Source organism: Rhea americana, unplaced genomic scaffold (assembly GCF_003343005.1).
Source record: "Rhea americana isolate MKP2758 unplaced genomic scaffold, rheAme1 scaffold_28, whole genome shotgun sequence".
NCBI classification, from domain to species: Eukaryota; Metazoa; Chordata; class Aves; order Rheiformes; family Rheidae; genus Rhea; species Rhea americana.
The window spans coordinates 6,671,806-6,697,215 of NW_028186401.1; the positions used below are offsets into that span (position 1 = coordinate 6,671,806).

Genomic DNA, 25,410 nt, shown 5'->3' on the forward strand with positions numbered 1-25,410 from the left:
TGGTGTCTCAAAGCATGAGATTTGTTTGTGTTTGGAGTCTGTTTTGTAATTTSTAGTATGTACCAGAAAAGAGGCTGGAAAAGTGGTGTGTGAAACATCAAAACACTGCTTTGTAATTTAACTGCCCGAAGGACCTCTCTCTTATTAACTGCAGGCAGTGCAAAACAGTCCCCTGGGAAGTGTAACAGCAACTTGTGTTGATTTCAGGGATGTTTTGCGTAGTCCAAGTCGGATGAAGGCTCTTCATAAAAAGCTTTGGTCTCTAGTAACTCAGGGAAGGGCATTTATCAGAARCACAAAACTTTTTTTTGGCAGAAAAGTTCAACTGAAAAATAACATGCGTTGATTTAGCCCGTGTTATTTTTAACTTCCGTGTTTAGTGATTTCTTAAAATGTTCTCCCAAGGTCATACAGTGCTACCTTGATCTTTTCATAGAACTTCTATAAAAGCATTTCAAAGAAAGTATCCTGACTTCTGTTGAGGGATATCGCTAAGGTTTAGAAGTTATTTAGGGCCAAGTTTATATCTCTGATTAGCAAGGTTCTAGCATAGAAAACAACAGTCCTTTTCGCAGCTCYGTTACTGCATTTGACATTGAAATTCTTACTACATCTCAGTTTCCCATTTGTAAGGGACAGTAATGTTCCTCCTTTATAAAGCTCTTGAGATCTCCTGATAAAAACCTAGTTATCTGTCACCAACTGTGAATGAGGTCAGGCCCCCAAAGTTGTGAATCCATTGCAAATAAAGTTTGAAGTGATAAGTATGTTGTCCAAAGTATGGAGGTTTTTTCTTTCATACTTCTGTACATTTTACTTCATTACATAGCTTGGTGAGGACTGAGAAATGCCTGTAGAATGATATTTAGAAACCGATCATCAGAGAAGATTGAATTCTTTTGGTAAAAAATATTTTATTAAGAGACTACTTCAGTTCGTTTACCAGCATTTACAGTCATTTTTCAGAGGCATCATTCTAAAGAGTTGTATGTTGTCATCCTCTACATCGTCCAAAGATTGACTTGTACTGGGAATTATAAATTTTATGGGGGGAAAAGTTGTTTTTGTTTCATAATTGGTAGCTGCTTTGCAATTAAATTAATTAAGGCCTTAAAGTGCATATTAAATGATTCACTGCCCGTTGTGACTGAATTCCTTGAAAAGCCTTGTAAAAGAGTTTGCAAATCCCTTAAAATAAGTCAGCAGTGCTACTATTGGAGGATGAGTTTTGAAATGTCTCATAGGAAATTGCCAYCTTAAAGCTTTAGTTGGGAAACAGCCTTACTAAAGACCTCAGCCGACTGACAAGTAAACAGAGCTAATCTCCTGAATGCTCCTATTTGTGAAATACTGAAATGGAAAACAATCCCCATGTATGTTTTGAAATTATTCATTTGTTTATAACAGTTACTCCTGTTACACAACTGAAATGAACACTTAGTAAAGCATCCGCGTTTTTTCAGTCTTTCAACGTAATGACCCAGATTTAGTCCGTTATAGAAAAAAGCAAAACGGGCTGTCAAGCGTGAGCACAAAGTTAATGAATAATCTTTGTTTTTAAGGATGATTTTAATACGTTATTTGCAAAAGAAAACTGAACGTAGTGTGTATTGAYGTAACATATTAAGTGACAGCATGGTTCCATTAACTTGCTGTAGAGCAGTAGTCATGGGAATGTTACTGTTCATTGTCCAATGTAATGGAATTTGTGTATTTGCTTTGACTTCAGCAAAATTGCTATATATGCCGGTGAGTCATGTAGGACAGAATAAAACTGAGAAAGATTATCTGATCTGAACCCAGAGATAATGTCTGAATCCTAGAGAGAATGATATGGTTATTTTTTATGATTTAGAATACCTGAAATTATATAAAACCAAGCCAAGAGCATCTCTCTTYATTCTAATTTTCTAATTATAACAATTTTGTTATTGTTTTCTTTAGGAATGACTATACCAGAAGAAGATGCTGATGTGGGACAAGGTAGTAAATATTGCCTCGTGGCAATAGGCAGGCTTCAGGTAATGCAGTTGTTGCCTTATATGAGCTACTGTTGAAAGCATCATCAGTGTTGTGGTTTAGTTGTAAAGGATTTGTGCAGAGATTTGTGGGTTTTAACATGCATACAAAATAAAGGGCCTTGATGTCTGTATATAGCCAGAGACTTTTTTAAAACCTGTCAGTAAAGCAAAATGAAAATGTTATTTTGGCCTATATTTCTATTCAACCCAGCAACAGTAGCAGAAATGCTCCTGGCACATGAACATGTACACACRTGCCATTCTCTAAAGTAGTGTAGGGCTGGGATATTCTAGACAGTGAGAAGCCTGGGGTAGATGGTAGGTTAAGGTGGTTGCCAAAGACAGTGATGTGCTCCCCACTGTTTGCTCGCTTACACACTCACTGTCTTTCTCTCTCGTTAATCAGCTACTCTAGAAAACTGCTTGCAGAGGTTATTTTGAAAATAATAAAGATTAGGCAGCCAAGAGAGGATTCACAAATCGTAGCTTTATTCTCAATATGTAATGTATTGCACGTTCAAATATGATGTCAGTGGAGGGAACTGTGGGAATAAAATTTTACCTCTTTTTTTCTCATGATTATTGAGAGTGATGTATTTTCTTCCTTTTCCATTGCTAATAAGAGTTCTGAGCTGGAGCTCAAGCAGTTGAGGTGAATCTCTTATTGTGGCAGTGCACAGGCTAATTTTTATCTTCTTGGCCTGGGAATTCAGCCATTAGTGAAAATCTTCGAGCCTGCTGCAGGGTCTCTAGTTGGCCTACCCKCATTGCTGTCTGGTAGGATGGTATTAATCGTTCTTACAAGATAGAATGACTCTTTCATTGGAGCCTAAGTGCCAAACCAGTTTTGTTTGAGGTGAACAACCTGCACATTACTGAAGTTTTCTCCATTGTGGCAGAGCCACAGGAATGTTTTTTAATGTTTTTTAACTTAATCGTACTTTTATAATCAAGAATAAAATATTCCACTAATGGAAGGAAGGAAGTTACARGGATTCAGATGTTATAGCTGCCAAAAAAGATGATTTCCCAGAAAATCACATTAGCAACATGTGGAGTGTCAAAACATCTGTCACATAAGACAAGCCAGCAGGCGCTATGTGAGGGCGGGCAAGAGGAGGCTCTGGTGGTGGATTTAATCACAAAGAAGTCAAGGTGCACAAATTAAGAACTGTGCTCTATAACAGCAAGTTGAAGTCCTGCATACAAGCTATTACGTTTCAAGGCAAAGACCAAAAAGTAAGATTTTTGTTCTTTTTGCATCTGTGCTATTAAGAGAGATGATGCCAAAGGCTGTAAGTAAAAGTGTAGTCTCGTTTGTATCCCCACTAGGAAAGGAGATGAAGTGTCCTGATCGCACAGGTTTCAGGTGGATAGCTGGACGTGCTTCATTCTCTCTGATGAGCTTTCAGGAGCATTAGGTAATGATAGATAAAAATGATAGAGCTGCTAGTGAGATAATGAGCTGGTCTTCTCCAGATAGTTAGACAGTGAGACAGATAATGAGCTAGCCTTCTCCAGAGTAAGTTGGTTGGTTGGTTCTCTGGGTTGACTTGTTCTCTGGAAATCTCTCTTGGTTGACGAAAGTGGACATCAAGATGCCTAGCTGTAAGGTGCTTCCACTGTGAGGTAAACCCAACCTTACTTTTATCTCTGCTATATCCTTCCTTGCTGGAAACTTCTCGTGTTTGTTTTTCTGCTGTACTSTTAAGCCTAGGTAAGTGCCACGAGGGGACATATTTGCACTGCAGACTAAACCGAAACTACTCCTGTGYCATATATCTGTGTTGTTGTTTTATTTATGACTTCCTTCAATAGTTAGCAGCCTGCCAACAGATTTTCTTCTTTAGCTGAATAAGCCAATTCGACTTAGGATGACTATTCTGTGAACTAAGTTCTGTGAACTTGATTGATTGGTCTTAGGTAACCAGCTCTCCAGTGTGCATGGACATGAATGGCATGTCAGTCCCAACTGAGTTCTTGTCTAGGCACAACTCTGATGGAGTCATCACCTTCGTTGACCCCAGATGCATCAGTGTCATTGGCTACCAGCCTCAGGTCAGTAAACGACTGTGAATGCAGAGACTGGTTAAAACTAACGAACAAAATTCTATTTGCACATTAAGAATAAAAACAGGAAAACATGAAATATTTCTAGCTGCTTATTTGTATGTCAGGTGCTAAATGTTGTTTACGTTTCTTTGCTATTCACGCTTTTGTAAAATTTAGAGTTTTCCCCTTTGCCTTGTGGGAAATCACTTTATCCTTTTAAGTCCAATTTAAATTCTAACAGCAGGTTACTTTAAATATTACTCTGCTTCCCAGTGAAGACGTTTCTGTGATAGAAAGTTAGTAGTGCTTGGAGAGGGTCTTGTAGATCTTAACTTCTATCAATTTATTGAACAGTAGGCAAACATCATTTATAGCATCTATTTTGCTTTAGACTTACATCTRCTCCTTTTAGTAAAGGCTAATCATAGAACTGAGCAGACTAGTAAATGAACTCCTAATTATCGCAACTCTCTGATAACTACATTTTACTTTTTAATTCCAGTGATAACTTTTTCTGATCTCAACAGTTACAGTTTTCAGGCAAAAATCATTTTGTTTCTAGCTTATTTATTTTTCACATTTGTATTGATTTTTAGGTAGCTTTATAACACCTATTTTTACAAAAAGTAGTGCTGTAAAATGAGCTTTAGCAGAGGATGTTAGACTTTTCAAGACACCATTCTTCAAGTATTAAAAATTCAATTAAAATCTATTTGTAAATACATATGTCTGCGCAACAGTATAAATGCAATGTGGGCCATGATCCCTACAAACCTTGTTTTTAAGATTTATCCCTTGGTAAGTGAATAGTCCCACTGTGKGTGATAGATCAGGTGATAGAGAGGTTTGCAAGKATTACTTGCAGATATGCACATGGATTTTTACTGTGATTTGGGTTTTTTACACAGTTTTATGTTTTATTTTTCTAGGATCTTTTGGGGAAAGACATTTTAGAATTCTGCCATCCTGAAGATCAAAGCCATTTGAGAGAGAGTTTCCAACAGGTGCTGCAGCCTGCTCCCTTTCTTCCACCATTTATGTATTTCTTTGTTACTTTGTCTCTGTAATAGAGTCTGTGACCTAAATTCTCTACTGATGTAGACRACGACATGTTCCATAAACTTGATGGATTTTCAGCACTTACATCAACAGAGAATCTGGCCCTTTTCCCTATGGGGGAATTGAAATGCAGACAGATGTAACAAGAGAAAGGAAAGAACATGCGGGAAGTTACTGCTCTGGATTCATTTTTGCAATGGGCCTCTGTTACCCTAAGTATATCAAAGGAGTTTAGCATGTTGTAGAGCTTATTGTTCCAAATTGATCTGGGGCRTACAGTAGGAGTGCTTTCTCAAACGTTCTGTCTATTACTGGTCTTCTCAGTGCCTTCCATTCTGCACTAGAAACCATGATGTAACATGTGTAAGCAATTACTGAAGTTTAGATTTTCTGACAACAGCCTTTAGATAAGCAAGTTTTGTTGATGCATCTTGTGTTGGATGTTGAGATTCTCAGCTGTAAAACATGGATATGAAGTGACTTTTAAAATCATTTGTATAGCTAATTAYTTATTCAGGCATAGCATGCAAAAATAGAGCTGCAAAAAACCTCTCTGGGGGAAAATAATAAATGCTGTTCTGTGTTCATAGAATAGATGGTGAAATTAAAGTTACAGTCCCTACAGAAGTGTTTGAAATAGTGTAAAATATCACTGCTCCTGAGCTATTTCTTACCTACTAGCTTCACTGCTGAGCTAGTGACAAAGACTTTGTGACCATGCTGTTTCTATGTCAGTGTCACATCAGTGGACTGTTTTCAAACAGCAGCTGAAGACCTTTTAAATTTAAGATGTTTATTCACAGGCAGAGACAGATGAATGTTGGATGCCCCTGAAGTAGGTTATGGCACCCCATCGGTTTTCTTGCCCTACCTTCTTGCGGATGAGATGCTACAGCTAAACCTACTTGATGGTTAACTGTCACCCAGAGGGAGGTCCTGCTCCATTTTTTTCTCCTGTCCTTGACCTCCTCCCCACCCTTCTTGCTCTCCTGGCGCTAACAGAGATGGACTTGCTGGGTGAGCTAGCTAAGAGACTAATCACTTTTATATGGGGCTAGTTTTCAGATGGTTCAGGTCCCTGAACTGGTGCCTGACCAGCCCTGTCATGCGAGAAGCACAGGGAGAACACATATGCTGTTTTTCACTAATGCTTAAGTGATTGATTCCACTAATTTATCTGAGAGACAATGCCAGAGAGCTGCTGGATAATAACTTGTCAAATATCCGTCTCTAAAGTGATTGTCTTAACACAGCTGGAGGCTCAGAAGGGCTGACTACCTAACATTCAAGCTAGTGACTCAATCCTCCCTGTATTCARTGAGAGCAAGATCAGGCCATAAGAGGCTGCTGTTGTATCCCTGAAGTCAATTGCTGGGGACTTTCGTCAAACTACTGGATATTAGGCATATGCATAAATGATTTGTTGGATCAGGGACCTACATGATTTGCTCAAGGTCACATAACAAGACAGTGGAAGAAGCACAGATGAGAAGTGAAGAATTCCTGCTCCCTGGGCCAGAGTTCAATATGAAAATACTGCACTGTTTCTTTAGTAGGCAATTCCTTCTTTGTATATTTTTGTTCAGAACAGTAGCAATGTGATTGAGGCTGTTATTTTGATCATGAAATGAGACTGAAGTAAATGGTTTAGCTATGCACCAGGTGGTTTTTATTCCTAAAGAATGTAAAAAAGTAGAGGCTAAACATTAGCTTTGAATCTTTTTTGTGTTATCTTGTTTGTGTGCACTAATTTAAGAAGTTCAGAATTTTCCCACCAAAGATATCTGTACTTTATATATTATTACAGAATTAGTGTTTGTTTAATTCRTACTTTGGGAAAATAGATCATTGCAGTTTGTTTTATTATAGTTAGTTTGGCTTTAGAAATCCTTTCATTAGAAAGGTAACTGATTTCCAGTAAGTTCTTTTTCTCTCAAACCCTCTGAAAACCTGACATTTCTATTTTGCTGACAATATCAGAACCAGGTCGGTGTATAACAGTAAGAGGGAGGGAGGTTTGCAGTTTTTGGTCAATTGCCACTATCCATCCCAAAGCTTTTACTTCCTTGGGAAGATAAATTCATTCATCAGGCAGGGTGGGAAAATCAAGCCAGAACGAGATATTCTCAGGGCCAAGATCAACAAAGAGAGTTCAGTATCAAAGGTTCCAGAAAACAGCTATCTGATATCCAGTGGATGCTGTTCAGACTGGACACTTCTACACAAGCTCTGTATTCTTTTCTCTGGGTGTGGTGGTAGAAAATTGCTGATAGTAGAATGTGGCTTACTGAACTCAAACTACAAAAGCATTTATTTAGAAAAAGCCATTTACTTCAGTATTATTTTGAACTTTTCTGGGCATTACTGAAGACTGTATGTCTCCTCTTTGCATTCCTTCCATTTAATCCTGTATCCAGCTAATGAATCTGAAATGCAGCCCTTTGTGGGGGGAGGAGGAGGAGTTGGGGAATGATTGGAGCACCATTTCCAAACCCAATTACTTGTTAATAAAGACAGAGGGTAAATACTGGGTTTCTGCTAAAGTAACTACTTTTAGGGAAAACAGGCTGTAGATAGCTAATAAAAAATAAATTCCAGTGGTTAAGGATTAAGACTCCACAATGAGATGTGGCATTTATTTGCAGTAGACCTTCCCCTTGCTTCCCTGAGGCACCCCTGAGATAGCGTGGTGAAAAAGCAGTTAAAAAAAAAATGAATGCAAAAAGCCCAGGTAAGTGCCAGTTGAATGACTAAACCTTACAAGTGTTCTCCTGACCTAAACTAATATTCCTAGATAACATATGTGATGCAGTTGCAGTACCAGTGTGGAAATATTTGAGCATACTTCTTTGGTTGGCTGCTTCCTAAGTTCATCCATGCTTGTTGCATAGTGGGGATAGATCTAGACCTCAAAGTCTGAGGTAGGCCATATAWTTCCAGAGTTCATGGGGTCCAGGGCCTGGTGGTTCAGTTTGAGACAGCCCATGATTACATTGTCTTTGTTGCCATCAAAACCTTGATTTTTGCCCATAGTAGTCTAGTGATAAAATCCCTCACTTGATACCCAACTGTTGCCTTCAATGAAACTTTGGCAATCAAGGGCAAATTTTGAACTGGATGTTACCAGATATATGAATTCTGTTTGAGCTTTAAACAAATAGGCCATCCAAGTGAAGAATTCTCACTCCATTTTGATTAATACTATGAACATAGACATTAGTTTATTGGTGCTRTCTCCATTCACACGGTGGCACATCCTTTCTCTTAAGAAAGTTAGAAGCACTTTTTTTCAGCACTCTGCCATTCTGGCTTTTTTTAGATAGGCTCACAGATATTCTTTCACCTGATCTATTGTGTGGCCTGTCTATTTTTAATGCAAAGATGCTAGGTTTGCTCAATAACCTCAAGAGAGGTTGTGGAGTCTCCTTCTCTGGAGGTATTCAAGGCCCRCTGGATGCAACCCTGTYTAACATGCTCTAGGTGACTCTGCTTGAGCAGGGAGGTTGGACTAGACGATCTCCAGAGGTCCCTTCCAACCTTACTGATTCTGTGATTTTAAGGCTGCAATGACAGGTCTTYCTTCAAGCACACAGTAGCAAACCTCTGCTGAAAGCTCAGTCAAAAAACTGCCTTTGCTTGAGATGCATAAGCTCTGCCTTGCTTTGTAAAATTGCTGAAACTGTTTTTAAGTGGATRTTTTTATTTATTTATCAGCTTCAGCTTAGCTCTTTGAAATGGGGTGCTTTAACTTTGGCAGGTATTGCACACACGAATTTCAAGGCTCGTTTCAGCAAAGCACTGCGGCATGTACCTAACCATAAGCATGTGGTAGGTTCATTTATATTCARTTATGCCCTTAAGAGCTGTTTAATTTAAGCACATGCTTAATTCGCATTAGATTGAAAGCTTAGCATGCTGCTAAGCATTTTGTTGAATCTGAGACAAAGCACTTGTGACTTTTTCTCATCTACAATTATCTCTTTTTGTATCTTGTTCCCATCCAACATAATTGCTGGCTTTTGTGTGTTCTTTGTGAGTTCATACCCCGTGGTCTACTTCATCTCTGCAAGATCTTGCTGGGTTTATGCAWCAGTGAAAAAATCATCTACACATCAGAGACAGACCATGGGGCTATTTTTTTCTGCTGTTTTTTTTTTCTCATCAATTGTTGTCTAATTGATTGATCTTTCCCATTTGTACTTACATCCTTCTTCTTCTTTCATCCCTTTATTAATGATTTCCCTTCTCTGATTTTCTTTTTCCTTCTAGTTTCTCACTCAAATGTTTTTTTGAAGAAATGTAGTGAAGTTGTTCTTTATCCTTTCTCCCATCTTTGTTTACAGTATCTTGGGCAGTTTAAACACTGCTTTTGGTTTCCATATCCAAGTCTTGTGGTGTTTTGCTTCTCTCCTCCCACCCCTAGTAATTACATCATTGCTTGCAGGGGGCTGAGGGGATCTCCATAGCACATCATTGTATAAATGTATATATTGTGAATGATAAACATTTTCCACTTTGAGCTTGTTCATGACAACAATATTTGAGTTCCCTCTCTTGGTATTCCCTCAGAGCTCTGAATTGTTCTTTGGAGACTTTTATATGTTATAGGGCAGTATAATACGACTTATACTTCGTGCTACCTGTTCATTTGTTGGGAAGAATAAGGTGTAAGAGGACTTATCTGCCTTTAGACAGGAAAGATTGTTTTAAGGGAACAGGTGTGCAAGGGTGATGTTTTAAAGCATTTGATCTCATTAGAAAGAGCTGGTGAAAGACAGTTAMAAGGGGTAGATGCTCAGCAGAACTYTGGTTAGGTGTGAGACCAAGGCACTGAGCAGGGACTTCTGGAAATGGCTCTATTGAATAGTCTTCCTTAAAAATAGCTCATGGGCTATATTTATTCTTTTCTTATCCTTCAGGGACATAGGTTATAATGTCTTCCCAAATAGAGGTATRAGCAGATGCTTTTTAAGAGAGTACATTTCTTGAGTAACTGAGTTAGCGTGGTGGTGCTTGAGAAGAGAAATTGTCAGGATGCGACATCAGCTCCCCAGGGTCCGACTGCTACCTCTTAATATGATGGTAGAAGAGACATTTAGTTCAGAAGATGGGCTGATACATCATAGCTGTCCTGGCAACAGAAAGCACAGCCATCCTGAGCAGTGCTTTGAGGTCTTTCATCTTGGAGCGATTCTGTCTTTAAGCGACATTCAAGAGATGTCTCATGATTCTTCCAAATCATGATGGGAGAGTTGAAGGGGGCCCAAGCTGTCTTCCCCAGCCCTCTGATAAACCTTACTGCCCTGCAAAGAAAAGGGCTGAGTTTGAAGAAATATCTCCTTCTCAGCTACCRCCAGGAGCCCACCATCATCTTCCATTCATATTAATAAGCTGGTCTAAAAATTGTGATGACTAAGCACTTCTGTTGGGCTTTCCTGGAAGGGCTGTCACAACCTGTAAAGAGAAGTGACAAAGATAAATCCAGCAGGGACATATAAATCAGAATACCCAAGGATGCAGGCAGGCTTGTGGAATGAGCATCTCTAGCACTTGATAGGCAATGTTCACAGTGTTTCAGGAGCCACAGTAGTCATCTGAAGACAGATTTCTGCACTAGCGTAAAGACTGTCAGACTTCTAACATCTTTGGGAAAAAAAAAAGCCAGATATGTTTTCTCAAATTACACCTTAGAATCAAAGTATCATCCTCAACTTTGATTCTAAGGTGTAATTTGAGATGCCACATATGTGAATTGGATAACTTAAGTATCCAAGAAGAAAAGGAAATAGGCAACTTCATAAAACGTTTTTGTTGTAGGCTTTTGTTTCAGGTTGCTGCAGGGTTTGGTTTATGATTTTCATATAAATATTTAAAAAATGCCTCAGTTTGGTTTCTGTCAATCTCTCTTGATAAACATTCCACGCTAAAACTTTSTTAAAACTTTCCTGTTGGGATAACAGCACAACCTGTTGTTTCCTGAGTCTATATTCTTCTCACRTGCAAATTGGAAGAGGACGTTTTGTACAACAGAGCATGAAGGTTTAATTCTAAAGGAGATACTGCAAACATAGAATGAATTTTGTTCGTTCTCATTGTATCAAGACTGTCTCCACTGATTTCATATCTTTCTATAATTTAAGTCTAAAACACACCAGTTAYGTTGTTTACTATTTATTTGCACAGCAGGTAGCAATCTGCTGTTAGTAACCTATCCAAATGATTTTGCAGGTTGTGAAACTGAAAGGTCAAGTCCTGTCTGTGATGTATCGTTTTCGTACCAAAAACCGGGAATGGATGTTGATCAGAACCAGCAGCTTCACATTTCAGAATCCTTATTCCGATGAGATTGAATACATCATCTGCACCAACACTAATGTAAAGTATGTGCCTTTCTAGATGCTCACGTATATGATGTTGGAAGAACATAAACATTGCTTTTTGTTATCAGCAGTGTAAAAGCATGTTCAGATTTTTGTGGTAGCCTATTTCCAGTTGTATTTATTTTCTRTATAACAGTATAAACTATGACAGAGGTTTTCTGCATCAGAAGTACTTGCAGCTACAGCTGTTTCTGTCATTATCTTGTGGTGCTTCCAGGATCTGGTTGCACCAGAGGTAAACGTCAGTTATCTGTTATGTCATTAGACAAGCCCATAGATCTCAGTCCAGGCTGCATTAACTAGCACAGGGCTTCCAGCAGCAGAGCAACTGTCATGGTATTGGAGAAAGGTTAGCCTGGTTCCTAAACCAAAGAGAAAATTGCAGGTCTGTGTTTACAAGTATCGCATGTGTGGGCAAGACTGCTTTTTCTTGTGGACTGTGATCGTAGTGTGTCATAGTCCTGGTCATCTTCTCCTTGAGCTAAGTCGACTCTTACAGCATATAAAAGCTGGCAAAGTGAATTCCTAGGGAGCTTGAGGCGSAAGGGCTGCTAATACTCAGTTAAGATCTGGTGGACTGTCTTCAAGTCTGGGGACAGATCCAACCTCATATTAAGAGGGGATTGAAATCATCTTGTCTTTGAATAATACTTTTAAAAATCTGTCATTAAACCTGTTAGAAGGAGATTAAAACAGGTGTTTAGTTCTGCAGCTCATGGAGCTGCTTCTAAAAGAAGAGTCACTCTCGCAGTATAGTGGACTTTTGTCACTGCATAATGGAGTAGAGAAACTTTTGGTGCCTTCTGAATTCTGAGCCAGCAACTGCAGAAGCTAATTTGGATTTGATAAATAATAATAATAACATTGCTTTACGGATTTTTTTTTTTTTAATATTTCTTCCTTCCAATATAAACTTAAATCTGTTTCTAAAACAAAATCTGCTTCTGGTATGACCACTAATTTCTTTGCCAAGTTTTTAACCCAGAGGAAATTAYTGGATTTAAGATCTAAACCTGTTAGAGTGTATAACAGAAATGCTGAATGAGCAGTCTACTAGTGGAGATGCCACTTGCAAAACTAACCCCCCAGGGCTTTGGCATTTGAACCTAGAAAGCTAGTAAATGTCTCTCTTTAGGAGCAAACTAGGGAACAGTAAAGCTGTTTGGATGTGACACATACTTGGACTAGAAGGGCCTTGCTTTTAGTCACTTGAAACCCAGCGTAACACTCAGTTTGCTCATTTTTCCCTGCATACCCTAACTRTTGGGCTTAAACAACTGAATAGTTCAGTTCCTTGAAACAAGCAAGTATGTCTTGAAATCAGACAGCTGATTATCTCCCTGCCAAAAGAGATATTTCTACACATCTACTTCCCTATATWTCTTTTCATAATAATTTTGTTAATATGAAAACAGGCCTGCAAAATAAGAGACAACTGCTGAAATCTGTCCCACGCTAGTTTAATTATACTTGATTCCCAGGAGTCCGGAGATTAGAAAGTCTGACCTATAGACTCCGTTGTGTTGACTCTGGGAATGTTTTTTTCTTCCAAGACTTGACTATACCAGCTTGGCATCACAGTATTTGCTGTAATGAATAGGACTTTGCCAACTTCTGGCTCTTCTTATGTCTGTCTTAGTAGGTTTGAATAACAACCCAGAAATGTTGACCTAATATGGAAGTTGCTTGCTGCTACTTTCACAGAGGATGTTCCTTCCTTTCTGTCATGTTCAAAATGTTCTAGCCTGATGGCAAGATACAAACTGTTATATATTTGTTTTCAAATAGCAGAAAGAATGCATTATTTAAACTTTTTTCTCTCCCTCCTCACTATTCTTTTCCACTTCTCAAATGTGCAAATAGCCCTGCATTACAGTAAGCCCTATTTCTGTCTGTTCCTGGATTTTTGGGGTTCAATTTCTAAATTCACATTTCCTTTATGCCTTGGAGAGGTGTAACTGTGGTAACTGTTGATTTCTGCCTGCTCGTTCAACTCCTGCTGGGGCTGGTTATTCTGCACCAACCCCAGCATGGCGTCATCTTTACACGTTGGCAGATGTCATGGATCCAGCAAAGTGCTTCCCCTAGGGACCAGCCAAGGGTGTCTCCTGTTGAGCATTTGTATGCAATTTCGCATGGAAGCAGATATTGATTTGCCTCTGATTTTGAGAATGTATCCAACCCCATAAATTACAGGCTTGAGGTAGTTAAATTTGAGTGTGAATTTTAAAGACAAGGCATCTGATAAATCTATATTTAAGTGTGTTTTTAACTTAGAATAGTTTAAAGCCACAGTGTGCACATTTGTGTATCTSCCTTTTAAGGGTAAAGTTCTCAAATTTTGCATTGATCTGTGAAGTATGTTTTTCAAAAAGACTGTAGAGGGCACTGGTGGTTCCAGTTGAGGAGATTAATTGATTTTTGTTGTTTGTTTTGTTTTGGTGCTTTTTTTTTTCTTTAAGGATATTCCTTTGGAGCTTCAAACAGTCAACTTTCCTATTTTGCCTTTGGTGTGGAAGGATAATGAAACATTAGGTTCAAATGGTCACTTAGTTCCTTGCAAAAAAAAAAAGAAAATAAAACTTCTCTCRGTTTCTGTTGGGTGCAGTCATCCAAGAGAAACTTCCTGGAGAAATGAAGCATTTAATGTTTAGCATTTGTGCTGTGTGAGTCCTCAGTTAGACCACATCTTCCTGTTTAATTGGGGCTGTTTGAGTTCCAGAAAGAAATAATAATTGATTAGCATTTATATAAGAAACACAAAAAGCAACATTTGAATAAAATAATCCATCATGGTGATGAATGAATGATTTCTTAAAGACCTTACATACATAGAAAGTTCTTTTCCTGACCTCATTGAAACTTCTGATGTTTTTGTTTTTATAAGCCCAAGAGTCCTATGTTCCACTTCATCCATTTATGAATCCTGCAGTTGTGCTGGGTCTCAAGATTTTCGTCACTGAGTGAGCTGGCATAGGTCAATATTGGGGGCAGACTGCCAGATGAATCAGTCCATGCTCGTGGCAGAGAGACTTTCTGTTTTTGATTCTCAAGGGCCAAAATACCAGTGATCAGCTATTCTGATAGAATTCCAGTCTATGGTAGTGGAGTTACTTTCTCATGATCCCTCTGCCATCTGTGGGCAATCTGACCTCTCAAGGCCTGTGTAAGACCAACCATTTCACATTGGTGACTTTGAAACAGTAATCTATAAGAGAGAAATTTTAAGATTAACCAAAAGAGAACTTTAAAGGCCTTGTTGCAGCCATTGTGTTCACTCGTTTTTGTCCAAAATAGATACAAGTAGTATGTGTGCCAACATTAAATCAAAAAGGCTTGGTAAGGATACAGTGTTACTTCTTTCAGATCCTTTTTGATTACTTTGATGCCTGGAAAAGGAGCAAGTCGCTTTAGTGTTTAGTTGATACACTCCAATGTCAAAACGAATTTTTGCAGAATCTTCCCTTCTCTTCCAAATACATTTACTTAAATAAATTTGAAACCTCCTGCTACAGTGAGCATCCCTTGTTTAAGCCAAGGGGTTTGCCAGTTTCCTACCAACCCCCCAAGTGACCAGGCATTCCTGCAGAGCGTGCAGAATCCTGTGTCGACCCAGACAATACCTTATTTCCTGTCGCGTATAGAGCCTGGTGTCGTGTATAGAGCCTGGAAATTTTTCTTTCTTTTATTGCTTTAAGTTGCAAAATCAAAATCAAAACCAGGGATGATTTGGATTTTGTTTTGAAAGTTGGAAGGCAGTTTGAGTTTTGCCCAAACTTGATTTGTACCATTTTTTTACAAAAATGGTGTAGAAATTGCGTTATTGAAGGGGTCTGCATGTACTGTCTGGTCAGAAGGGCTGATGAGATGGCAATGTTGGAAGTGACCACAACAGCAGTGTCAAGCTCTCCCTGGCCAGCTGTGCCCTGAATTGTTGCGTGGTTCAAGCCTCATTTGGACCATTTATACAATAGCAGCAATCAAGAGCAGAAAATGCTRACCTGGTTTTACATTTCAATTGGAATCAAGTGCAGCATAGCTTACGTACAACTCAGTGAAGATGTGCTTAAGTATTTGGTTTTCATAAGGAGTAGATTTGGTAGGTTGCTGTGCAAGTTCAGTGCTGTTGACACAACGTGATATTTATATTGTACTGTAGCTTAACGAGTATTACAGATGATAGAGCAGGGTGAAGGAGCACTGAGTTAGAGAAGTGCCTACAAAACAAATAACTGACAAGTATGCTGTTTTGTTTGGCTCATTTGTATGTATATGGCTGAATCAAGAAAACATACTTTAATAGGAACAGAAGAGACCTAATGTGCTGTTTATTGACACACGCACCCAAGTCACTGGTAATAAAAGCAAATGAAACAGTGTAATTAGCTTTCACGTTAACAACAGGATTTAATGGGTGTTTATCGTCCACAGGGTGGTATTTAGGAAAACTTCCCCCTAGATTTGTTGTGATTAAATTACCTCCCATAGTTCTGTTAAAAAAGTAAGCATTTTATGCTTGCAGAACAAAGAACCTTTTTGTGTTCCAGAGGTAATTTTTAGGTATTTTTTTCTAGTGGTTAAAATAATAAGGAAAATCCATGGCTCTTTGATAACATCGAGGATTAGCTTTTCTTATGTTTTACTCACGATACAAAAGAAGGCTTGCTGAAGGTCTTTGGCTGTCTATTCTGATCCTGTGTCTGTGTTGCCGGTCACAGAGTTTTGTCCAGCTTGCCATGGAGCCGGATAACAAGTGCATGAGTAAAGCGTCTTCTAGAAAAGCACCAAGTCTTTGTTGAAAGGGACATCAAGGGACAGAAAAACCTTTGTTATCAAGGGACAGAAAAACCTAGTAACTACTTTAGTACCTTGTTCTAGTGGCTCCTCACCTTCACACCAGCTTGTGCCTAATTTGTCATTTCAATTTGTTTGGAAGTTTCTCTCAGTCACTTGCAATCTGAATCTATCTAGTTCAAAATTTTAAGAAAGATTTTGATTTAAAAAAAAACCAAACAAAACAAGAAAAAATACTTAAGCAAGTGACCAAAAATGTGTCCTGATTATCTAGAGTGTTGAAATCCACAATCTTGGTATTTTGGAACATCTCTCCTACTGTTACTGTCCATCATACCATAATATATCTTTCAGGGAAAAGGCCACRTGGTGAGTAATTCCTGTCTGTTAGCTGAATTTCTCCTTCGAAAAGAGGCCAGAAGCATACAAAAACTGTGACAGCTGTCAGAACTTATACACAGTCAGATAACTTTCTGGTCAGTCCAGCATTTTATGTATTTTTGTTGGTTACCAAGCAGAGAGCATCRTACAGATAGTCTGCTGCCTGCACACCCTCAGGCCAAAAGTCATCTTGCTAATATTGACCAAGTGACAGAAAGCAGCASTTAGTGAAAGATGCAAAACGTTTTGACAGTCTCTCCGTAGAAGCAGAAGTGTGGTGTTATCTGCAGCACTTGAGAAAAAATACATGATCACAAAATATGCCAGTTCCACTTCTGTGATGCTAAAAGCTTAAACTGAAATGCTATGCAGCTCAGGCAAAGCCAAACTGTTGTTTTGAGGGACTGTTCCTGCACTTTCAGAGTCAGAGGTGTGCCAAAAATTCAGCCTTCTCTTCTATATTATTTTACATTTATAGAGAACATTTAGGTGAGCTGCTGAGAATTGGCTTGAGTGATAGCAGTGTGTCTGATTTTTCTTTGCTTTTTTGTAAACAGGAGTCTCTACTGGTCTTCCTCATGGCCTGTAATTAGGTGAATAACAACCTCTGCTGGTGGCTTCCCTCTGCTCTGCCTTTGTGCCTGCCTTTGCCTCAGCAGAGAAACTGCTTGGGTTGTTTTGTATTGCACACCTGGCGCCGCCTTTAGACTTTGCAATGCCAAAAGGTGTCCAAGTAGGTCAAAAAAGCCAAAACCTGGCTCTTTCTAACAGAAGTAGCACYCAAAATACTGCGTGCTTGGTGGGGGGGGGAGGGATGCCCCAGGAACGCCAGCCTCTTACTTGGTCAGACCGGTGCCTGGGCACAACTTAGCCCAGTGCTGGGCTAAATGATGGTGCAGCTCTTGCACTTTGCTGTAGTAGCTCAGAGTAGAGCTTGTCTGTCTGCAGAAGATCATGTAGACATATGCTTAGGCAAACGGGGTTCCTGATAACCCAACTTGTGCATGATGCAACTCCAAACAACAAAGCATAGGTCCRTATTTTAAGGGGCAAATGCTAATCTGAATGCAGTTTTGCTTTTCATTTCAAAAGAGTTTAGTCCTTGATAAACTTTACTGTGCAGTGCCATTTTGTGTTGAAGTTGTTTTGTTACAGAGACTTCAAAATTTCCAATAGCATTACTTAATGTAACTGTATACGATTTTTTTTAGAATAATAATTTAGGAGCTTTGAGTTTGTATGTTTTTAGAATTAAATTTAATTTAGAATTAAAAAGGCAAGTGAAGAAATTGATGCAGAAAATCACTATGCTAGATATGTTACAATTGTATAAAGTATCTGTACGTTTTCATAAACAGATTCTGTAAATGTAGAAAGTTAATATGCGTAGCTTAGCACCACTTGTATGCTGTCCCTACCAGACTTTATCCATAAAAAATGGCACCTGCCAGTTATTTCTCACAGCTTCCAATGACTTTATCTGTTGGTATTTGCATAGTTGTAAAGTAACAGTGCCTGACATTAAACACAAATCAAATCTGTTTCAAGGATCCTCAGAGTTTTCAACTTCTTCATTCTGACGTACTTCTAAAGTTTATTGCCTGTTTCAGTTTCCTTTGAAGTATTTTTCTTTTTAATTTTTTCACATTTTTAATTTTTCCTAAGTTCTTACAATCGGATAAAGGCTGTTACTTCCAGTGATTCTTATCTTGTTTAAAGAACCGATTTTTTTCACATCTAAGCAACATGAAAAGGAGCCTTGTGTTTGTGTAGCATTTGTGAACACAAATTGATTCTATGTAATGTCTTGATTTTATGCAATGATGCGAGTAATTTATTTCTTGAGATTTGATGCCTTAAAAGCTTTCAAAAATTAAATAGAATCTGGACTCTGATCCTGAGGAGAGTGAGCCAAATAATGTTATTACAGAAAAGACTTAAATGTAGTGCTCTCTTTTTCTTTTCTCATTGCCTTCTAGCTTAACAGATTGCTGCATTTAGTCTGCCATGCTTCAGAGAGCTGTGATCAGTTTTTCTTGTTGATTGGCATGATTATACATTAATATTAATGAGAGTTTATATTTACTTCAGTAGGATCAGGGAAATTGCCTAATATATTCATTTTTAATGTGCAAAAGATGTTGTCGTCTTCTTAACAGCACATCCTCAAATCCTTTATGAGGATGATGTATTCCATCTTCCATTACTTACCCACCCACGTTTCTCTGCTATTACAGAAAAAAACTTTYCATGGGCCCTGTTACATTCATTTGGTGTAAGCTTTCTCAGTCAGAAATCTTTAAAAACAGATGAATCTCACAAGAAAGGACTTACTAAATTAACTGACAGACATTTCACTCTGAGTATAAAAGAGAAGACCACGGCTGATCCTTTTTATATCTTGACTGGTTTTTGTAACTGAAGTAATTTTCTCTCTTTTGCAGACAACTTCAGCAGCAGCAAGCAGAGCTTGAAGTACATCAAAGAGATGGGCTGTCATCCTATGACTTATCTCAGGTGAAATTGCTTAATAGTTCTTTATTTTTGGACTCTGATCTTTTAAAATGCGGAAGAATGTTAGATCTTGGCAGAATTATAAAAATACGTTATGTTTATCCCTGAATGCCTTTTTGTCAAATATAATGGAGGGTATTGCCTTCATCTGTTTATCTCAACAGGTGCCTGTTCCAAGTATACCAGCCAATGTCCATGAGGGTGGAAAGTCTGTTGAAAAGCCGGATGCTATTTTTTCCCAAGAGAGAGATCCCAGATTTGCTGAGATGTTTGCTGGAATAGCTGCTTGTAAGTTATTGTCTCTGCTATTTAATTTTTAGTATTATGCTAAGCATGGTTACATGATCTGGAACACAGCTTGATGAGAATGAAGAAAAGGTACTAACTATGTGGCAGGGAAATTTCCAGGTAAAGTCAGTCTTTCAAGATTGTTTATTTGAATTTGTCTTTAGTCGGTATTTACCCCAAAGAAAATGAGGAGCAAAATGCCAGGAGTGAAGGACTGCTGTGCTGTCACTGGAGTTGCTTGATTTTGGTTCTCTTTTCATTTCACAAGAGCCACTTAAGCTGTGCAGCTCATCAATAGTAAATCTGCTGGGTAGAACTTGCAGCTTCTAAATATATATTTTCTTTCTTAAACAGCAGGTGTCAGTTAATCTCAATAGACATGAATTCAGAAAACTGTTAAGAAGTCTTAAGATGGACCTGCATTTTTTTCTTAAATCACTTGCTTTTACATTGAAGTTTTCAGATGCATGTGCTACTCTGAAGCRTAACAATATCCTTGTTTCCTAGGGAGATGAGGCATCTCTAGTCATTCTGTCTGTCCATCTCTCTGCGAGTCCTGTGTTTTGTTTCCCCACAAACCTTTTTTTAACCTTTTGGCAAATATTTGTAAGAATGATAGCAGTCTCAGAAATAGTATAAATTCTTAATACATTTCATGGAAATTACTGTGAGTATAGAAGAGTCCTTGCTGAGTGTCTTCACTGAAAGATCTCAGCCCTGTTCCAAGAGGTAGCAGTAAACTTATCAGTCAGATAGATGTAGCCTCAAAGTAGCCCCAGCTTAGCTGCCTTTTGCCTGAACAGACAAGAATCATTCAGAAAACTGGCAGTTGAATGGATCATCCAAAATATATCTGTAGGAAACCAGGCTCATGGAAGAACTTGTTAATTGTTTATTGTTCTAAACCTTCCTCACTGAAAAAGAAAAGTTTTTACATTTGTTTTAAATAAATCAATGTTCAAGTCACACAGTGCATGAAGGAAACAACCCATGAGGTTTGAGTCCAGGGATGTTAGGAGATGACCTCACTGCATTGGTTTCTTATGTTTGACTTGACCTTTTCAAACGGAGAAGGCAGTGTAGCTGCAGGAGAGACTTGATATTCTGTCCTCCTGTTGCTGGGACCTTTGTTATTCCTGTTCATCGTTGTGTGTCTACTCTAACAGTGAAGTCAACAGCTGAGGCCGTAAAAGGGGTCCATTAGAAAGTAGCAGGACTCCAACCCTAAACACCAGAATATATTTTTCCAAGCAAGAACATCTTGCTTTTTGGCTGCCTTATTGGCTCGTTTTCAGGCAACTCTCAACTGTTTGTGGGGATGGGTTAGGGTTAAGGGTCTAGCAAGCTGTGAGGTTATGTTCTTGGAAATACCATTACTCTTTTCAGTCTTATCAATTTACAGGCTCTGCTTTTTTTGGGACATTCACCCTGCCTAAATTTCTCATGGGAGTGGTGATCAAGGTCTTCTCTGAATGATAAAAAGGATAGTTCTCAGTTAGAGGGGAGATAAACTGTCCAAAACCAATATTGGCAAACCTGCATGCTGCCTGCAAGACATTTGCATTCTGTTGATACCAAATCTGATTCCTGGGTATCTTTTTTTTAATTTTGTTTTTAAGGAACTGATAAATACAGGTTTGACACAGGGAGATTGATCATAATCACGTGCAGTAGCCACATGTATTTAAGCAAAGAGAGAGGGGAGAGGAAGTCTGGCTTTACCTATTCATGCAWATATGTTGAGGCACAGGATGATGCAGTTCCTAAGGACATATTTATCCTGCAGGTCGAAACACTTGTCCTACTGGGAGAAGAGTACGTGATTGACCAGTTAAGGGGCTGCAGTACAGGGAAAGGATCTAAAGAGAAAAAGGACTGAGGATCCCAGTAAAACACCAAAACAAAATAGATTATTAGTGCTGTAGCAAAGGTGACAGTAAAGAAGTAGAGCCCAGTCCTAAGTGGGAATACATCTGGGAGAGATGTGAGTAAGAGCCAGAGATGTGGCTAAGGAGCACTTAATGCAACTCAAGCAAGAGGTCTTCAAGGTGATTTGAAGTGAGCTGTGCCATTTCTCTTAGCATTGTCTTGTAGCACAAACCCCAGTAACTGCCATGGCAACTCTGACCAACTTGAGGAATTCCAGTTTGTTTAGGGCATTCTCARTTTTGCTGGTAAGTCACTCAAATATCTGAAGCACATGCAGGATTTTGACTCTCTTCAAACCCTGAGAGCTTGATATACCAGTAGATGTTGGCCCTAGAAAGGGTAAGACCTCATGCAAGAGAGAGATTATTGCAAAAACTCAAAATCACTTATCCTTCTTCTCAAAGAAATCCTTATTCTAACCCATTCTCAACTCTTTCTTCCTACTGTATCCACAGCCTTCTCCTAGCTCTTGTCTCTATTTCTTCCCCTTCTTTTTACATGGCAGTGTAGGTTCACAGCCCAGACTTGGTCTCTGTGCTGGGCAATATGTAGCCAGTGAGGAATTGCATGTCTCTATTACAGAGAAAAAGCAATGGCAGCTTGCATCAGTGGCATATATACTCCTCCTCTGAGGCTCTTCTGGAGTAATTTGAGATGACTTTTTCTTCTGGGAAGGAGAGCTTGGAGTCTTACTACAAACATAACATGATAAGAACTTACAGACAGGTAGCAGAGAAGAGCTGGTGTGTGTTGGAGGCCTTTGGAGGGCCAGACTCACCAGGTCTTAAAAGTCTCACTCAAGCAGAGTCTTGCATTACTTGTGAGTTGARTGTGCCTTGTGCCCAGAAGACCATCTTATGGAGGAGAAATTGAAAAGAGCAAAGGGGAAAATGAGGCAGGATTGAGATGGGTATGAAGTGATCAGCTGGTTGTGAGGAGTTTTGCACTTGGTGGACATAGAAAAGGAAATACAGAACACGGTGGAGGAATGATGGAGCAAAACCTTTAAATTATTATAGGGAAAAAAAGTAATAGTAGTGAGAGTTTCTCTGGGCTTTACAATAATCCAGGTTCAGAATAGTAAACTATAGGACTGAATGGCATTTTTTCACCCAGGCTCGTTTCATTCAATTAGAGATTGATCTCCAGTGGTTTTGTTGCCATGTAAGACTAGATCATAAAAATTAATGGCATCTGCATGTGTGTGTTACTTGCTCTGTTAGACCGTCTTGCATCCCAGTGGGGTGGATGCATCCTATTTCATGGCTCCTTCAAGCATTAGATTTTATAGGACACCAAAGACCGTAAGAAACCAGTGTGTTGCTTTGCTACAGATCCTGTGCATAGGCAAGTAGTGCAAACACCCTGAAAGAAAAGTGTCTGCAGCCTGCCTTCTTGCAGTCAGAGGCTGCAGGATTGTCCAGGTTTGCAGGTGGTCACCCTGATTTGCAGGCAAGCCACCAGACTGCCCAGGAGAGTCAGGTACTCTGCTCCTGCTGTCCCTGAGGGAAGGAGACTGTCAGCAAGTTAAGATACCTTACTTGTGGAGTACTTAATCCGGCTGGGTCTGGGCTCTTAGCTGCTRCCTCAGTACAAACAGGCTACAGTAACAGCAGCAGCACTGGAGTGCTTCTCCTGGTGTCAGAAATGTACCCTTCCCTGAGGCTATTCTCAAGTAGGCCACACAGGCCCACACAGACCTCCTTCAGGTCAGGCTCATTTCCTGTGGCCTTATTCCATTGCACTTGGCAGACTCTTCTGTCTTTATTCCAGGAAAGCTGCATTCCCCTCTCTAGTCTACTGCTGGGACTTGTGCACCCATCACTTCTCCTGTCGTCCAGAGATACTCTTTCTGTCCCATTCCCCTTCCTGTCTTCTGCGATCTGGAGCAGCTTCCAGTGGGGACACAAAAACAAACTGTTTCAAGGTGGCATTTAATCCTGTGGTGAAGCTTTGCTGTTGGTGTCTGGACTGAGTGGCCCAGAGGACACATACCAGTATTATTTTCCATGCAAACAATAGCATTAATAAAGTACATTTGGGGAAGGGGGTGTGAAAAAGACACAAAACAGCTGTGACTCCAGTTAACATACTGAATTGTCATATAGCCTTTTTATGTATTCCATAAGGCTTTTTCATAAACGGTTAAGAAGAGAAAAACGAACCCTGCTGTGTGTATGCATTGCAATTTCCATTAAATAATTATGCCTTCATTTTATCACCCCTAAATTTTTTCTTCTCGTGATTTGTTTTTCTTTTGTAGCAGATAAAAAAATGATGGCCTCAGCATCCACAGCAGGAAACCAGCAGCTTTATTCGCAAGGAAGCCCGTTTCAGCCAGGACATTCAGGAAAGACTTTCAGGTACTGTAGTCCTGAAAGGATGAGCTTCTGAAAGTGAGGACAGTTCCACTTTGGTTTGGTAGAAACAAAATCTAAGGCTATGGGGCTGGCTTAATGATATGAATGATTTTTTTTTCATTGTGCATGCTTAACTCCTACATGATATCTCAGCACTTGGACTAGGCTTACAAGTTGAGAAGATTTGGATCTCTGTTAAAAATAGTAAATGATAGATAGATACTTCTTGCTGTGATATAATTGGAAAAAGCTAAGAAGCAGCAACAAAGGCATGAGGGGAAGTTCCAAAGGTGATTGGGGCCAGCCCCAGAGGCCTGACTGAGGAACATTCAACCGAACTAGGTTGTTTTGCACTTATTTCCCAGTAATTTTGCAGTCTGCAAGCTGACTTGAAGGACACCATCTGTCAGTGATCCAAGCCAGCAGGGAAACCACTACTAGTGGGAACAAGGGATGCTTCATCTGTAGCCTCTGATGAGGCCTGGACACAGGCAGAAACAGTTTTCTGAGGCAAATTCAGAATACATATGAGATGGCATTCTGGTATTTTCTGAAGTATCTTTGAGTTATTTGGAGTGGATGTTGCTGCCTACCAGCTGGCAGTATACAGATTTGGCTAATCTGAAATTTAAGAATTTGTATGCACTTCCAGTGACTTTTTTGAGAATGTGGTAACAGCAGTTATATTTACCTCCGTGTCACTAACCTTAGGATTCCAGTATTAGGACAGCGATACTGAAGTTYATTCTCCTGTTTTGGATGAAGCCAAGATTTTGAAAGTGAAGGAAAARCCATTCAGAGGATAGCTTGTCAATTCCAGGAATTAGGAATCATCTTCAAACTGTAATTTTGTTTAAATCAGTATGTTCTTAAAGTTGTAATTGCTAATAATCTCAGTGGGGAGAAACAAAGTTACTGTGTTTGTGTTCTGTCCAAGTAAAAACAAGAATAACTTTGAGGGGCAATATAGCAGTAAACTAAATGTCTTCTAACTGGATATTGTACATTACTGGATGGTTGACTTGCCACCTTGGAGTTTGGCATATGTTTTATTTATTTCCTTTGTTAATTTTCCTAGTGTTTAACTGTAGCTTTTTTTTTATACTACTGTTCTATTACATCAAGCAGTAGCACATCTGCCAGCATTACTACCCTCGATAAACTGTTCTCTATCAGTGTTTTCCAGGTGGATGCGTTAGGTTACTGAACCTGGGCAGACTTTAGGCACCATTTTGCAAACTGCTGGTGTGCGGATGTGTATTCCAGGTGCAGTGCCAGCTTATTATGCAAGGAACTCACCAGCACGACTGGGAAGGTGCTGGCAGTAGGGCCAGCCCTCCCCAGCGACTCTGATGTGCCTCCAGGGTAGCCAGTTAGATGGACTTTCCAATCCAAATTTCCCTTTTTGGACACCCTATGGTAGTAGAAACAACAATAATAATACAGACTCTGCAAAGAATTTCTAAGCAGACATTCCCCTTTCAGCAGCTAGAGAAACACAGAATAGCAAATCTTTTATTCAAATGCCTGCCACGTTTTGTTTGCTGTTCTAGGAGGGATTCTGTCAGTCTCCTTAGAGGATTCAGAATTCTTGCTTCCTCTCTGCTCAACTTTGTTTACTCTTTTTYCCAT

The 25,410-nt window shown here is 39.2% G+C and overlaps 1 protein-coding gene across 10 annotated transcripts in view; it reads left to right on the forward strand.

Annotated features, from left to right (window-relative positions):
* The window catches only part of ARNT2 (aryl hydrocarbon receptor nuclear translocator 2), a 140,533-nt gene that overhangs the window by 102,262 nt on the left and 12,861 nt on the right, over window positions 1–25,410 (forward strand). For 9 of the 10 annotated variants that reach the window (XM_085308707.1, XM_085308705.1, XM_085308712.1 and 6 more), the window contains 7 exons: window positions 1,945–2,021; window positions 3,945–4,079; window positions 5,003–5,077; window positions 11,361–11,512; window positions 19,132–19,204; window positions 19,366–19,489; window positions 23,682–23,781. In XM_085308707.1, the coding sequence (XP_085164833.1) occupies window positions 1,945–2,021; window positions 3,945–4,079; window positions 5,003–5,077; window positions 11,361–11,512; window positions 19,132–19,204; window positions 19,366–19,489; window positions 23,682–23,781 (736 nt within the window). The remainder of the gene's footprint in view (window positions 1–1,944; window positions 2,022–3,944; window positions 4,080–5,002; window positions 5,078–11,360; window positions 11,513–19,131; window positions 19,205–19,365; window positions 19,490–23,681; window positions 23,782–25,410) is intronic. The other variant, XM_085308706.1, reaches the window with a different exon arrangement.